At 41.9% G+C, this 17,253-nt stretch overlaps 1 protein-coding gene across 1 annotated transcript in view; it reads left to right on the top strand.

Annotated features, from left to right (window-relative positions):
- The window catches only part of Pou2af2 (POU class 2 homeobox associating factor 2), a 34,934-nt gene that overhangs the window by 4,522 nt on the left and 13,159 nt on the right, over positions 1–17,253 (top strand). Inside the window, exon 2 of the mRNA XM_048340972.1 lies at positions 4,535–4,644. Coding sequence (XP_048196929.1) covers positions 4,535–4,644 — 110 coding nt within the window. The remainder of the gene's footprint in view (positions 1–4,534; positions 4,645–17,253) is intronic.

A 17,253-nucleotide genomic window follows, 5' to 3' on the forward strand; every position in this document is an offset into this window, starting at 1 on the left:
GGTAGATAAGATAGATAGACTGTTTTATAACAAAACTTCAACAGTTTTTATCTGATTATTTCCCATCCTGGGAACTTGATTCCTCTATGGGAATGTGGCTTAGTGGTACAGTGCTTGCCTAACATGCATGAAGAAGCCCTGGGTTCAACTCCCCAGCACCACATACACAGAAAAGGCCAGAAGTGGCGCTGTGGCTCAAGTGGTAGAGGTACTAGCCTTGAGCAAAAGAAGGGGACAGTGCCCAGGCCCTGAGTTCAAGCTCCAGGACTAGCCAAAAAAAAAAAAAAAATCCCTTCAGAGACAGGGAAAGACAAAGGCTACCTGCATATACACAAAAGATTCAACTCGGACCTCTTCAATCCCCAGCCCTCCTCCATGTCCTGTCCTGGTTTGTGTCCTCCATCAATCCCCCAGATCCTTGTCCTGGGACAGTATGGTCAAAATTAGAACTTCACACACACATACACACACACACACACACACACACAATCTCTCTCTCACACACACACACACACCATCTCACAGAAAGGGACTTTTTTAAGGGCCTCGCTCATATCTATGGTGATGGTTCTTAAACTTCAGAGAGCAAGAGAATTACCTCAAAGGCAGGTACCACCCCCAGGATTTCTGACTCAGTGATCTGAATTGGGGCCTGTGACTTTGCCTTTCTAACAAGTTCCAGCCACCGCTAAGATTGGAGGTCCAGGGATGGCGCTCTGAGAATCACTGGTATACACTCTCCATTTAACCTGGCCTTCTAGCTTGGATGCCTGCCTTGTTGCAACCTTTAGTATCTGAATTAGTCTCCTACTCCACGCTGTTGGATGTAAATGCCAAAGCTATTTTAGTCACAGCTATCCCACCCCACTTCCATCCTGCTTTATTCCATTCTGAGACTGAGGACTAACATGTACCCATTGATCCTAATTTATTTCCCTTGCCCTTCTCTTGCCCAACTAAAACAGCCTTAATTCTCTCCTACCCACTAATACTTAGTTACAAAAACAGGCACGCTTCCTTTGTCACTGTAATTCTTTTCAGTTATCATCCTATCTCTTGCTTCCTTCATGTGTGTGTGTGTGTGTTACTCCTGGGGCTTGAACTCGGGGCCTGGGCACTGTCCCTGAGCTCTTTTTGCTGAAGGCTAGCACTCTACCATTTTGAACCATGGCACCACTTCCAGATGTCCGGTGGTTAATTGGAAATAAGAGTCTCACAGACCTTTCTGCCTAGGCTGGCTACAAACCACAATCCTCAGACCTCAGCCTCTTGAGTAGCTAGGATTCCAAGCCTGAGTCACTGACATGGGGCTTGCTTCCCTTATTACTCAAACTGCTTCACAAAGTAGTCTCTGTCTCACTTCCTTCCTTGATATTATTATCTGGATTCTATCTACCCAGCACTTCCAAAAATCACTCTTGCGAGGATCAGCACTGACCAGTGAACTGAAACCAAGGGATGTTCTTCTGTCGGTATCTTCCTGGACCATTCCACGGTACCTAATACTTTTCCTTTCTTTCTGGAAATCTCGTTCCCTGAATTCTAAATAACATAGTCCCACAATTCGTACTGGTTCTTCCCCTACCAGTCTCTGTCTTCTCCATGCAGTTCTTTCTTCCTTCTCTAACACCTTTCAAATGTGAAAGCATCTCACACTTCCAATCCTTAATCACTAAGTCCAGACCTTTTGAGTCAGTATGTCAGAGGCATTTCCATTCATAGGCTTATTTATCTTGGATACCAGGCATGTACTATGTTTTCTCTGACTGTAATCTTGTAACCTTGTCTGCACTCCTTCAAGGGATTATCTCCTCTTTCCTGGTTTCTTTGTCTTTTGCACCATGGAGCTGAAACTGGGGTCCCAGAGCAACAGTGGAAATGTGAGAATCTCCCTAAGTCTTCCACATCTAAATAATTTTCATATACATAATCCTTGTCCGCTCTGCCGCCATTAATCAGATTCCATAACTTCTTGTCTGAATTATTCCTGAAGCCTCCTGAATGATCTCTCTGTGGCTTTGGGATTTCCAAATCCACTTTCCACACAGCTGCCTGAAGAGTCTATCTGAAATGCAAATCTAACCACACCACTCCCTTGCTTCAGAGTCTCCAGTGGCTCAGATGTCCACGGTCCCAAATACCAGAAACATCATGGCGGGATGCTACGTGTTTCCCCATCCTCCTTTCCTGCCACTTCTTCCTTCATACCTTTCTCTTCTTGCACCAGGCCTTTATCTATTCTGTCCTCAACACCTGTCCATCTTGCCCATCTTTAGTCTCAGCTCAAGTATCGCCTTGTTCCTCCAAATACCCTCCCTGCCCCAACAAGGAAGTGATGTGTTCTCCATTTCTCTGAATATCCTAGGCATATTTCAGTGGTTGTACCTGATTCATTTCTATTGTAACTATTTTTAAAGCATACTTTAAAATTTTTATTTTAAAAGAATATTTTTAATTTATTTTTTGGCAAAGTGATGTGCAGAGAGGTTGTAATTATTTTTAAAAATATTTCTCTCCACTAGATTTCTTGTTCTTTTGTATTCCATTGACACACAGAAAACAGTTGATAATGAATTGATGAATAAATAATGCCTTTGGCTTTTCCCATTTAAAAAAATAACAAGGTAAGATTCATACCCAGTTCTAGAAGCATCCCTGAAGATTCCTTCTGAACAACTTCCAAGTCATTATGCTCAAGAGACTGACATATGTCAAGCCTCTTTCATTAAAAAGCATACTGACCACAACCTGTCAACCTCAGGCTAAAAGGACCAGTTGAAGTAATTTTGTTTCCCTAGAATCAAGTGGTACATGGTTTTACTGAAGTACACTGTTTTAGGATCTAGATATTTTTCCTCTATCTTTGTTTTAGACAAAAGGTGTGGTCTGTGAACATTAGTGGCTTCGGTGCATTTTCATATGCATATGGTCAATTTTTCTTGTACACCTCTAAAGATAGACAAGAAGAACAGCATGTATACTCATTTTACACATGAAGGAAATGGTGCTGAATGACTATGGGTTTTCCTGATCAGGAACTAGCAGGCAGCACTGAACACCTTCACTCACCAGCAAGCTCTCTACCCAGTCCACCACCCAGCCTGTGCCTGAGGCCTTCATTTCTTCCTTTATTTAGTTCCTTCCTTTCCTTACACTTTTGTTATCACACAATTTGATATCCATGTTAAATATATCTTAGGCTGTCTATAAACTCAATCAGAATGTAGCATTATTTTGGTTCTATGCCTCAAATCCATATATATTTGCATATTGTGCCATCCATGCTAAATCCTGCCAGCAACACTTCAATTAAAATGGACTGACCGAAGCCATCCAATCGACTGCAGAACAACAGTTTCGGAGTTTAAAAGTAACTTAAGATGGGCCTAGCTCAACCACTCATTCCACACGTGAATACTTTCTAGAATAGTCCAAATGAAAGGTTCTTTAGTCACTGTTTGACCCTCCTCAGTGACAAGGGGGTCCCCGCCCCTAGAAGCAATGCTGACAGATTTAAGAAACTTGGAGACATGATTTCCTCTGTACGTGTGTATGTCTCTGTAATTCCACTTTGTTGAAAAAGTAGTCTTGTCCTTGTTCGCATTACAAACTGACCTGAGTCTGAACCTCAGCTCATTGGTCGCTATGAGACCATGACCAGTCATAAAGCTCCAGAACTCAGTTTCCTCATCTGTAAAATATTCAAAGGTAGATCATTCTTTATTACTGGCCTAATTTTAAAGCAGTACAGTCCTCATGTCCAAGCACCATATTTTTTTTAAACAAAATACATTTTTGAGTCCAGTAAGTAGACTTTGTTCCAAAAGCAAAATCTTCTTACTGTCATCCAGTTGAACCATCTCCTTAAACCAGGTTCAGATCCACTGGGGCAGGAAGATGTCTGCCCATGACCTGAACTATACAATCTAACCTCTTTCTCGTTCTCCAAGATGAGTTACTTTAAACGGCATCCAATCCCCTTATCATGTGATTACCTTGCCTGTAAATCTTGCTGGAGGACATCTTGACAAATCAGAGTAGAAAACAAAGATGGCCCTTGGAGTAGTCATTGAATAGGAGATGGAATTGCTTTTTCCACTTACACAGAACATGGCTGAGTTTTCCATCGACGATCAAGAACCCACTTCAGATTCCACTTTTCTCATTCAAAGGAGAGAAGCGCATCATAGTTGTCAGCCCTTGAATGCATCCCTCTAGAGGTTGACCTAAATACCCCATCTACTTCTTTGTTATTGATGTTGATGGTAGTGGTATGGGGCCTGAACTCAGGGCCTGCGCACTGTCCCTGAACTTTTTTTGCTCAAGGTTAGTGATCTACCACTTTGAGCCACAGCGCCACTTCCAGTTTTCTGGTGGTTCATTGGAGGTAACAGTCTCACCGACTTTCCTGCCCGTGCTGGCTTCAAACTGTAATCTGAGGATCACAGTTTGAATAGCTAGGATTACAGGCATGAGCCACCAGTGCCCAGCTACCCCCATCTGCTTCTGACTGTGACTCTTCCATTTGCTTAAGTCCCAGGAGATTACAGCAAACGAGTGTACCAGGGCGTAAGAGTGAAGCACACGGTCAAAGACCTCCTGGCAGAAAAGCGATCCAGGCAGACAAGTAACTCCAGGTACAATGTAAGTCCCAGTGCACTACATCTTAAACTATGAAGGGCTCACGTTTTGCTCTTGAAGTTAGCTGTCGTCTCTCTTCCTTTATCAACATACCAGTCTTACACTTACAGTGTCTGATCTTCTTTTGTCTGGCACACGCTATAGAAATACTTTGATTTTTCATTTCTCCCCACAATGAATAATTTTTTTTTCTGCTGCACACACCCCCTAGGGTGTGCCAATGTTGGTACTTGAACATTACTCAAGTGACTACCCTCTTTTATACTGGCTTTCATGTCCTTTTTTGGAAGAGTGCTTATATAATTACCCAGCTGCTATTGTTAATATGATTAGGAAACAGAATTTGTGTTCCTTCATAACTATGTATGAATCAATGTTAGCTTTCTTCTTCACTAAGAAGCCTGGTGGACTGGGCTAGATGTGAGCAGAGAAGGAGCCCCAGCTCCGCAGGCTCCAGCTGGGTGACCCTGGGAAAGTCACTTGACTTCTCTGGTCTCAAAATGACTCCTGGGATTCCTTCTGATATACAAATCTGATGGTTATTAACACTGTGGCATGTTGTTAGCTACCAGCTATGTTCCAAGAGTCAGCCTACTGGCTGACTGTGGCAGCAAGAGGCGGTATGAGGACAATGTGCTTTGACTGAGTTAACCAAGACTCCATTTGTGTACATAGTGCTGACCTTCATGCACAGTGGATGCTAAGACCAACAGAGGTAACTTAGGGGGGAAAAACAATGTATGTCATATGCAAAATCAGATTTTTAAAAATCCTAGTAGATGTTTTAAGTCTCAACTCCCTGTCTGTCATCCATGTCTTTATAAATAGCTCTAATTTGCACTGAATGTTTAAGGAGTTGTAGCCAAGATCTCTAATGAATAGCAGTACTATTTGGTTATCAAGATCAGTAAATGGCCACCGATGCTACCAAGTGAAATGAGAGCTGGGTACCTGCAGCTTCGTGTAGTATCGAGTGCTCCACTGACATCCGGGTACAGCTTTCTCCAGGGGCTGCTGAGAATGTTGGCATTGCGCTCAGCATTGCTCCAATAACAGACTCCTGGCATACACACCGTTCAAGTGGATCAACTCCAAATTCTCTTTCTTCATCCAAGAACACCTGTCATTGCTCATTTTCCGTCCCCCTTCCTTTCGAAACTGTCTCTACTCATCTAGTTCAACATCCAGAGCTGAGCCGATACAGAGAAACCTGAAGAGCTGGCTCCTTGTCTGCTCCTCAGCCAGTGTTTCTCTTGCTGTCGGCTCAGAAGCATGTGGCGTGTGTGTTACAAATGTCATTACCAGCCCAGTCTCCTGAAAGGGAGAAAGTCAAGAGCATGCAGTGTCTACTCAAAAAAAAAAAAAAAAAAAAGATGAACCACAACTTTAGCAGGATTTCAGGATTTCCCATGGATTGCTTGGTTCATCACAAGAGAAAAATCAATAAGAGAAAAACTGAATTTTGATCTAAAAGCACCAGTCAAATTGGCAGTTGGAAAGATGAGAATCACAGGTCAAAAAGTAGCAGCTCTTATACTTGCCTGGTATGAACAAGGATGTAACTCACAGCATTGGTTGTCAACATCGAAATACAAATGATAAGGCGCTATGGATAAATGTTTTCCTTCATTTACCTAATATGACTTCTTGCCCAAAATCTGCGCCAATTTATTCTTGAGTCTATCCCATATCTACTGGCAAGAGTTACCGAGTTCGGGGTGGGGGGGCCGGAGGGAGGGCATCAAGGAATGGCCACCTTGTCGCTTTTCACATGTTCCTGGGGTGATTCCTACATGTCGCCATTGGAAAAGATTTCCCACAGATTAAAGAGCGAGGTCCAAGACTCACACACCACTGCCAAGGTTCTTATCTCTACCCAGATAAGCACTTGCTGAGTGTTTACTATTGGCCTGGTGACTCTGTCCCTGAGAAAATGGGTACAAGAAACATGGACCTTAATGACCTGATCTGCCGTTAAACACCAAATAATCCAATGGGAAACAAGAATAATTACACATTTAAAGACTGCAGGATGATAGAACTGAGTACAAGACTGAATGCTAAAGATAAAAGGCCTGGCACTATAGCTAAGGAGACAGGAAAAGTTGCAATGATGTTTCTGTAAGAACAGTCCACAATGCTCTTGTTCCTGTATTGCCTCATTTCATGGACCCACCAACCTGATAGGGACAGGCTCCCATTTTACAGAGGAGGAAGTCGAGAACAGAAGAAAGGATGTGATTGTTTTCAAGCTACACAGGTAATCAGTATCAGATCTTCTGACCCCCAAATGCCATATTTAAAAAGAAAGATCAGTGTGTACTAGAATTGAATAACCTGATACATGCAAATGACAGACAGTAGAAAGAGAGAGAGAGACAGACAGAGAGAGAGAGAGAGAGAGAGAGAGAGAGAGAGAGAGAGAGAGAGAGAGGCTATAGAGAAAGCAATAGGACTAGAAAGATTCAAACTAGTTGGAGCCAGGGCAGTGACTGAGCATCAAGTCTATAGGTGACCAAACTCTTCCTTAATCTTTCCTTCCTGTCATATTGTCTAACATCTCCATGTTGGTGTCTTACCTCATCCTCACTTCAGTGCCCTTTGAAATTTGAGTGAGAAATGCAATACATCTCGACATGGAAGTTATTTGGACTTGGGGCCTCTCTATGACTTTTGCTATCTACTTGCTCGTGATTTGCATCCCATCCCTTACCCTAGAGCATCAATTAGTCTCAGGAAGGCTATTGCAATCAACTCAGACCTGTGTTTGTTCCTGCAGCAAAGGCAAACCAATGAGCAGGAATCATAGTTGATCATTTCACAGGCTGACACTCATGGGGTTCTAAGGTGGCCTCTTCCCTTTCACACAGATACACTTTTCCTACAAAGACCATAAGCATGGCACCTCCGCAGAGTTCTGATGGAAAAACCATCCATGTAGGATATGCTCAGATTTTCCAGCTGACAAAGGCCCAACTGTGCAGTTTCCGTCATATTATGCTGATCCAAAACAAAACTGAACCCCTTCCCCACACACACACACACACAAAATCCCATATCAAATTGCAGGAACCCAGCAACATTGCCTCAGGTCGTAAACCCTGTGATAAAGTTAAAGATCTAGAGAGGACATCCTTCCTTACTCTGGATTGCTGAGCTGGGCCCACCAGGGAATCACATGCATCCCTAATAAAGGGAACTTCTGAGAAAGAAACACATAGATGCACAAAGACAGGAGAAGACACAAAAGAGTAGGAAGGAGACCCAAACAACCACTTCAGTAGAGGTCAGAGTGACGAGGCTATAGGCCACAGAACCCTGGCAGCCACCAATTGCTGAAAAAGGCAAAGAACAGATTCTCCCTAGAGGCACGTGGTAAGTCTAACCCAGTCAGCCCTGGAGTTGTGCCCTTTAGAAGTATGAGAGAAGACCATCTTGATGGTTTGAAACCACCCTGTTCATGGGCACTTGTGACAGCAGTTCTGGAAAACTTATCCACATATGTGATGAGAACCCAGTCCAAAGGGACAAGTACACTGCTGGAAGTCATGATCAGAGACTCTGCACCTCTGTTCTGCTCTCTGGGACAACACTGACAAAGGTACACAAAACAAGCCGGCTCCTCTTTACCACAATTTCCCTCAGGAACATCTGGTTTTGATACCATGGAGGGATTTTCAAAGACTTTGCAGAGGGAATTTTAAAACAAAACAAATAAAAATTTGGCACCAGGCGAGATTTTTTTTTCCAAACAGTGAAAATTAAAACTGCTATATGTACTCTAGTGGTAATTCTATAGCTCCACAATCATTGTTGGATGTAGTCATTTTTTTAAAAATCATATATATTCTTTTGTCCTTTATCGCTTGTTTCTGTGTTATTCTTTACTATATTCCTAGATCTGGCATATATATTCTTAGATCTTCTGCCAGAATAATATGAAACACTCACTAATATCTAGTAGCAAAAAATTATGTTATTAAATGTCTTATGATGGCATGCTTTTTATTTTATTATTCAAATTGAGCTCCATTAAAGCTAATCCCTGGATTAAGAAAAAATAACATCACAAAATTCAATAAACTCTGTTATCTTATTGAAGAAAATAAACTGTTATTTTGAATTGCTGCAAATGACCTATAGGCGATCTCACTTTCTAATCAAGTTTTTCTTAAGCAATTATAAAGGTTCATTTAAAACCATTATATATTCAACAGGTGGAATAAGGAGAAAACTTTAAAACTTGCTGAGTAGGAAATGAAAATCAGTTTGAATAAAAATAGAGAATGGGGGCTGGGGATATGGCCTAATGGCAAGAGTGCCTGCCTCATATACATGAGGCCCTGGGTTCAATTCCCCAGCACCACATATACAGAAAATGGCCAGAAGTGGCGCTGTGGCTCAAGTGGCAGAGTGCTAGCCTTGAGCAAAAAGAAGCCAGGGACAGTGCTCAGGCCCTGAGTCCAAGCCCCAGGACTGGCAAAAAAAATAGAGAATGGGGGGCTGGGAATATGGCCTAGTGGCAAGAGTGCTTGCCTCCTACACATGAAGCTCTCGGTTCGATTCCCCAGCACCACATATACGGAAAATGGCCAGAAGGGGCACTGTGGCTCAGGTGGCAGAGTGCTAGCCTTGAGCGGGAAGAAGCCAGGGATGGTGCTCAGGCCCTGAGTCCAAGGCCCAGGACTGGCCAAAAAAAATATATAGAGAGAGAGAATGGGAAGTGGGGCTGTGTCTCAAGTGGTAGAAGACTAGCCTTGAGCAAAAGGAGGTCAGGGACAGCACTCAGGCCCAGAGTTCAATCCCCAAGACCTGCAAAAAAAGTTAAGTGTACTGTGTGTAGGAAACTAAAAAGGAACTAAAATTGTATTTTATTTTATTGATTTATGGGCATCATAAAAACCCTCATTCTGCTTCTTCAACAAAATGCTACAGTCAGGTTGTGCATGCTGGTGCTACTCAGGAGGCAGATATTGGGAGGATCAAAGCTTGAGGCCAATGTGGGCAAAAAGCTAATAAAATAACAAGACTCAGCAAACAAACCAGATATGGCAGTACATGCCTATAATCTCAGCTATGTGGAACACTATCATAAGTAAAAGGATCACAGTTAAGGCCAAGCCTAAGCAAAAAAAAAAAAAAAAAAAAGTGAGAACCTACTGGAAAAAAATAAAGCAAAAAATGGCTTGGAGGCATGGTAGAGAGGTTACTTACCAAGTACAACTCTGTATTCAAACCCCGGTACTGCCAAAAGAACCAAACTATCCTATTTTACTCTGGTAACAAAACTGTAACAATAGGACAACAGTAGCCAAACAACCCAGTAACAACAGCAAAATAATACAATAACAAAATCGAGGCCTACGTTCCTTTCAAATTAATATTTTATATTGACACAAAGACAAATAACTAAAGATTTCTGGTTCTGGCTTTGAAAGCCTAAACTGAGAGAAATGTGCAAGGAGAAATATTCCAAGTAGGAAATTATTTAGATGATATAACCTTGACGTTTACATATTCCATAGACACACAGCAATGTTTGCTTTCACATGACCTGAATCTTCCATGCCAACATTGAGTGTGTGTTCCTCAAATTAACTTCCTCAGATTAGCTGCTTAAAATCTCATGCCAAGAACACATAGCATGAGCCCCTACTGCCAGCTGGAGTCCTTGGTTAATAATTTGTGCTCATTATTTTTGGAGTGAAATCACTGTAAGTAGCGGGCAAGAAGCATGACAATCGTTGCTGTTTGAAGGGAAAACTTGAAGGCACAGAAGGTAAATGGGTGTTGCACGGTGTCTTTATGGCGGGCAGTTATTGACAATGTTTGCTCTTTGCTGAGAAGGGGACAAATTCTAACTGCAGAACAGATGTGCACTGGCTAGCTCAGTTCCTAGGAACTCTCCGCTGTTTGGAGGTTTGCTTAGTTACCCATCCAGCTGCTGTTTTGCTGGACCGATCCATGCACACTTCATTTACCCCTGAGGATTAAACATTGTCATGTCCAGTCCCAGTGATTTGCATTCAGGCTTACTGTGAAGGATCATAAAACAAGTACTCAATTGGAAACTGGGTGTGAACTCATCTCAAAGTTTGGGGGTTTTTTTATTTTATTTGTTTGACTACTATGAAAGTTTGGAAATGTTATCACAGCCATCATGTCTCCTACTCCAGAGAGAAACTGCTCTGACTTTAGTCTCTTTGCACCCCTTACTGTGGTCATAAAATGGTCTGAGGCAACTCCCTTCTCTTCTCAGAGCTTCTGAGTCCTTGTTAGTAAAAGTAGACTTGAGAGCCTGGTGCTGGTGACTCATGCCTGTAATCCTTGTTCCTTAGGAGGCTGAGATCTGAGGATCGTGATTCAAAGACAGCTAGGACAGGAAAGTCTGTGAGACTCTTATCTCCAATTAACCACCAGAAAACCGGAAGTGGCACTGTGGCTCAAAGTGGTAGAGCACTAATCCTGAAGGAAAAATAAGCTCAAGGACAGTGCCTAGGCCATAAGTTCAAGCCCCACAATCGACAAAAACAAAAAGTAGAGTTGAGCCATCTCTTTAAGATTCCTCTCAACACAGTATTTTTATTGTTGTTGTTATTGTTGTGGTTGTTATTATTATCATCATCATTATTACTATTAGTAATTTTGCCTGCCCTGGGGCTTGAGCTCAGGGTCTGGGGCACTGTTCCTCAGCTAATGCTCTACCACTTGAGTCACAGCTCGGCTTTCAGCTTTTTTGGTAGCCAGTTGGAAGATAAGAGTCTCATGGACTTTCCTGTCTGGGCTGGCTTCAAACTGCAATTCTCCAATCTCAGCCTCCTGAGTATTAGGATTACAGGAATGAGCCTCTGGCACCCAGCAGTATTCATTATTGAAATGAAGTGTATGGTTTATATCTGAGGTTTACAACATGATGCAGCTGGGACACGTGTAGATAATAAGAGAGTGACAATGGCAAAGCAACTTTATGTAGTATATCCTCTCATGGTGACTTTCATGACAAGAGCAGTCTTTCTCTATATTGAACATTCAGACTTCTCTCCACTGGCTTTTGGAATGTATTTCTCTCATGTGCTGTGGGATATTAGGAGTTATTTGTTCCATCCAGCTGTACCTCACCTGTTACCCCTTCTCTCTCTAACCCCTTCTCCCTTCACTGAGCTATCCTAGCCTCTAGAACCCACTGTCCTACTCTCAGCTTCTGTGATATCAACCATTTTTAGTTTTCAGGCTTGGGGAAGAACATGCAAGCATGTTCCTTTCTACACCGACTCTTCCAGTTCCATTTAGGTTGCCACGAATGACAAGATTTCCTTTTTTATGACTGAACAGTATTCCAACCTGTTTTATATTTATTATACAGTCCATCTTCTGCATCCCATCATCCATCAACAGTTGCCCCAGTTTCTTCCCTATCTTGGCTATCCTAAACACAGTGTCATGATAAATACAGGAACAGAAAACTTAACTTTATGCTGACACAACAATGCTACCCTCCTCCATCCTGTGGGGCCAACAAGGCTAGACTTAGGGGTTCACCTTGACACACTTATTAAGATAAGTTCAACTGTTCCCTTTGCACAGAGCTAAGTAGCCAAAGACTTGGCGGGTCTTAGATCATAAACCAGGATGCATATTCATCATAAACTCATTGTATGAGAAATCTCGCTTCAAGCGGCAGGAAGAAAGGAACAAAGCCCTAGTATTTTGATCAGACTTCACTGCCAACTTTGTGACCTAACAAGTCATGTGACTTCCTGAAGCCTACACTTCCTGTGAGGGCAAAAGAAAGAAAGATGAACTCTGTAGTCATCACTCCGCCTCAAGGTCTTCCTCCACCATCAGATCATCCATCAGACCACAGACAGAACACTGAGTTCCAGCTGTGTGCCATTTGATCCAGGAGCCACACAGGTGTGTGTTTGTCTGTCGACTACGGAGGGGGAGGGGGCCATGCCCAGCCCATACCAGAACCAAGACCTTCCTTTCCTGTGACTCCCGGGTATCTTATAAGAAACTAGACCTGAGATGTTTCTCATTTCCTTCTAACCTGGTACCCCTAACGTTTCCTATCGCAGTTTCCCTCTTGTCCCTGGTGGCCCAACCCATTGATACTTCCCTACCTCCCACAGTGTCCAGAATTCTCTTCTGTACCAGAGACATATATATTCTCGTATATATTTATACATACCTAAGCACCTGGTCATATTCTAAACAAATACAATAGCCAATAAAGAAAGGGAAGAGAAATCTCCCTGTGCTATTGCCTTCTTGTGAAAGTACAGGGGAAGGGAGATCACCAATATTGTCATTCTCTAGTAGTACTCCATGCTAAAGACCAACCAAAGCCCTTTCTAATAAAGTATCGTTTTCAAGATATAGGTCCCCAAACGGCTAAAACGTGGACAGTTTATACCTGCTTCTAATTCTCTTTACCATTCTACTGGTTATGCCAACCAACAGTGAAAGACAAATTAAAAAGAAGAAGAAGAAAAGAACAGCAGTGATATAGTTACATTTACAAACTGATTTCAGATGCCTTAAAACTGGGGGGCTGGCCCTGCATTAAACTCAAGGAAGAAATCAAAGCTCGAATTGTACTGGCAGACCTAAGGAACATGGCAGCACAGGAAAGGTATATGGAGGTAGTGGTTGGGAAAAAGGATAACCTTTGGATGGAGGCACTCTAGCTTTGAGATGTATGAAAGAATAAATTTCAGCCCACTAGGTAGGACAGGAAATGCTCATGCTTTTGTTTGGTTTCCTAAAAATTACCATAAACATTACTTTTTGTCTCTTCAACTCTCATAAACTAAACCTATCCTACAGGATGCTCTCTCTTGCCTGGACACAATGAATGCTCTTTGAATGACTAGTGTCCATTTTCCTGTGTATTTATGGCCTCACTTGGCTTATCCTTTCTTCTATTTCTATTTCTTCACTATTATATTTTGGAGGAAGTACAATACTAGGTTTTGAATTCAGGGCCTTGTACTTGCTAGGCAAGCACTACCATTCCAGCCATATCCCCAGGCCTTTTTTGCTTTTGTTATTTCTCTAATAATGTCTCATGTTGATGCCCAGAACCTGCCTAGACTATGATCCTCTTATTTAATTTTGCCATCATGCTCAGCTTTTTATTAGCTGAAATGAGTTCTTAAGAACTTTTTATCCTGATCTCCACCTCCTGAATAGTTGGGAAAACAGGCATAGGTCATCATGCCCAGGTTAAAGTATATTTTAGACTTCAAAATATACTTCAACATATACTTCAAAAAGTATATGTTATTTCTCTGCATTTGACTACTAAGTTTCTTAGGAAAACCACATTTTTTTCTTTAGTAAGTACATCTTATTTGACCTCACTACATTTTTCCTGAATTACCAGTAAAAGAACGTTGTTGTTGTTTTATTTCTTACCTGGGCTTGAACCCATGACTTGGGTGCTATCCCTTAGCCTTTTACTCCAGGCTAGCACTCTACTACTTGGCTTTTTGCTGATTAATTGGAGATCAAAATTTCACAAACTTTCCTGCCTGGGCTAGCTTGGAACCTGAATCCTAAGATCTCTAATTCTGAGTAGCTAAGATAAAAGGTGTGAGCCACCCAGATACTTGTATTTATAAGGTTATTGATAAAGGAATCCATGTCTACACACACACACACACACACACACACACACACACACACACACACACGCACACACACATACTCACACACACTCACACACACATACTCTCTCTCTCTCTCTCACACACACACACACACACACCACTTTCTGCACATCTCTGCATATCTCTGGTTAACATTGTTAGCTAGTTTCTTGCATGAGCCCAGAAATAATCAAAACAGAAAAACAATATTGTCTGCCTTGTAAACTCAAATGCCTCTGTGTGAGCAGAGATACACACTACATCCTTAGCCTTCCTTTGAATGAATACTTTCTTTCCTGAAGCTTTCTAAATGCTCTATTGTCTGACTTTAATTAGCCCACTGCCCAGCCCTGTTTAGAGAACTGAGCCACATTTCCTGAGCTTTCTGCCTTCCCCACCCAACCACCTGCTCCTACACAATTGTAGAAATTTTTAAATAATAATCAAAGAAAACGCTTCACAGGGAACTTATTTTTTCAGCTGTTCTATTGGTTTTTGTCGTCAGTTGTTGTTTTTTTTAATGTCATGAAATTTAAAATCATTCCTGGTGGTGAATTCTTTCACAGAGCTTGTAAAAATAATCCCTCATGCCAAGTCCATCTGGCAGGGCTGACGTTCTGCAGTTCTGTTCTGGCCAAAGTGCATAGTGACTCCTGTTGTTCTAGCTTAGTTACATAAATACAAACAGCATTCCAAAGGCACACCATGATCCAGGAGTAAGAGATGTATATCTGTATATATCTAGCCGTACACATACACACACACCCCTCACATTGGATACACATATTTCATTTTGTAACTAAGGCAACAGCCATCACTTGCTCTGAAAGACAGCCTGAACATCATTTTGTGCCAAGTAGGAGAAGTTTCACAGGAAGATATTAAGAGGTTGTCAGAGAGTTGGAATTCTGTAACCATGTGAGCATTCAGCAGACATAAAATAGTTCATATCCACAAAATTTAAGGCACTTTGAATGGTAGTTTTTTTTTAATGTTTGAGATTGACAATAAAGATAGAAGACCTAACATCCATTTATTAATTTCTTTTCTGAGCTGGTCCGGGTGCTAGAACTCAGGGCTTGAGCACTATCCCTGAGAGTTTGTGCTCAAGGCTAGCACTCTACCACTTGAGCCATAGCTCCGCTTCTGGCTTTTTGGTGTTAAATTGGAGTTAAGAGTTGCACAGACTTTGCTGCTCAGGCTGGCTTCAAACTGTGATCCTCAGATCTCAACATCCTGAGTAGCTAGGATTACAGATATGATCCTCCAGTGCCCAGCTCACTTGTTAATTTTTATTACTTGCTTTAACTAGCTGTTTTAATTACAAAAGAAACACACAAAATTTTCAAATAGAACCAAAGAGTATAATGTGAAAAGTAGTCCCCAAAATTTCCCCTGGCTGGTATCTACATGTTCTGCACCCAGGGACACTACATTCTATCTCAACGAATGCTCCAGCCATTGCTGTTGCATCTACAAGCTAGTGAATATCAAAAATGGATGCTAGATAATTACATGCAACCCAATAAAAACGCATGCATTAATGTCTTCCCCATGTACTCCCTTCCCTCAGAGAGAATTGAAACATGGATTTTCATCTTCATTTCACTTCTTTTTGTGTGAAGGTCTTAAGCAAGTCACTTAATCTTCTTGTCAGTAATATCATCCTTATTAGCAACAGCCCAGGTGGGGGGAGTGGAGACAGGGAGTGATAATGGAAACCAGGTACACAAAATCTGGTGGCTTTTTCCTTGTGAGTTAAGTTCCCTTATAAGCTAGACTCGGACAAGGATATTCACTTCAGCATGCTATAATATTCAATTAAAAATTCTTATTGGACTTACACAATTGTACCATTAAATTAAGTCATGGGGGCTGGGAATATCACTTAATGGTAGAGGGAGTGATTAGCATACATGAAGCCCTAGATTCAGTTCCTCGGCACTGCATAAACAAAAAAACAAATATATGAAATTAATTTTTTTAAGATAAGTCATGGAAGAATGTAGGTTTCTTTTGTCCTTCGTAAATAGGGCAATGAAAGGGAGACATCCCAGCCCCTTCTGAACATCCAGTTGTCAATAATGCAGCAAGAAGAGAGAAATCCATGAGAATTGTACACTGCCCAGAACAGGTACCACCAACAGGAATGGGCACAAAGCAGCATTTGCTGTTACGTCCTCTGAAAAGATGCCAAGTAAAAACTGGATAGATAGGTCACGTGAAATCCTAGCACGCCATCCTCCGGTCTTCCCTGGGCAACTAACACAGCCCACCCACCCACCCCACCAAGTGTTCCAGACCCACCATTTCCATAGCAGACAATGCTGCTGAGGACTCTACTTCGTGTGTCCTCCCTGCTAAGAAACTTCCCAAGACAATTCCTGGCCAAAGGGCAATCTCCAAGCACATTGCCACCAACGTAAATCACACAACTAGTCATTATGACTACAAAGGATGAGAGATGTGTATACAGTGCCTGACAGTCTTGGGAAGCTGATATTTTTTTAATGCAAGTCCCCTCAATTATATATGTGATTAGTGCAAAAAATTAACTATTTTCCCTATGACAGTATACACTAAGGACAGAATCTATGCCTTATTCACCTTCATGTCTCTGGAAATTAATCATAGCATGTAGTAGGCATGTTCTTTTTTTTTTTAACTAACCAAGTGAACTTCTGTAGTCAACAAACCAACTTGCCCATTCTTTCTGGAAACAAAGCTGTTCTCTCCCTATCCTGCCTTCAGGATAACAAGATTCCTCAGAGCTGGGCTCGCCCTTTCTCCTCTCCGGGCCCTCTCAGCCTGGAGCATCCAGTTCAAATCCTCAGCACACTGACTGCCTCCTTCACCCACCCTTTGTCCCCTACTTTTCTGTCATCCAGCTCATAAAGGAAGGACCACACACAAGGAAACCAGAGACCTACTTCTGTGTATGCTGAACTATTCCCTGAAC

The sequence above is a fragment of the Perognathus longimembris genome, chromosome 3 (assembly GCF_023159225.1).
Source record: "Perognathus longimembris pacificus isolate PPM17 chromosome 3, ASM2315922v1, whole genome shotgun sequence".
In the NCBI taxonomy this organism is placed as follows: Eukaryota; Metazoa; Chordata; class Mammalia; order Rodentia; family Heteromyidae; genus Perognathus; species Perognathus longimembris.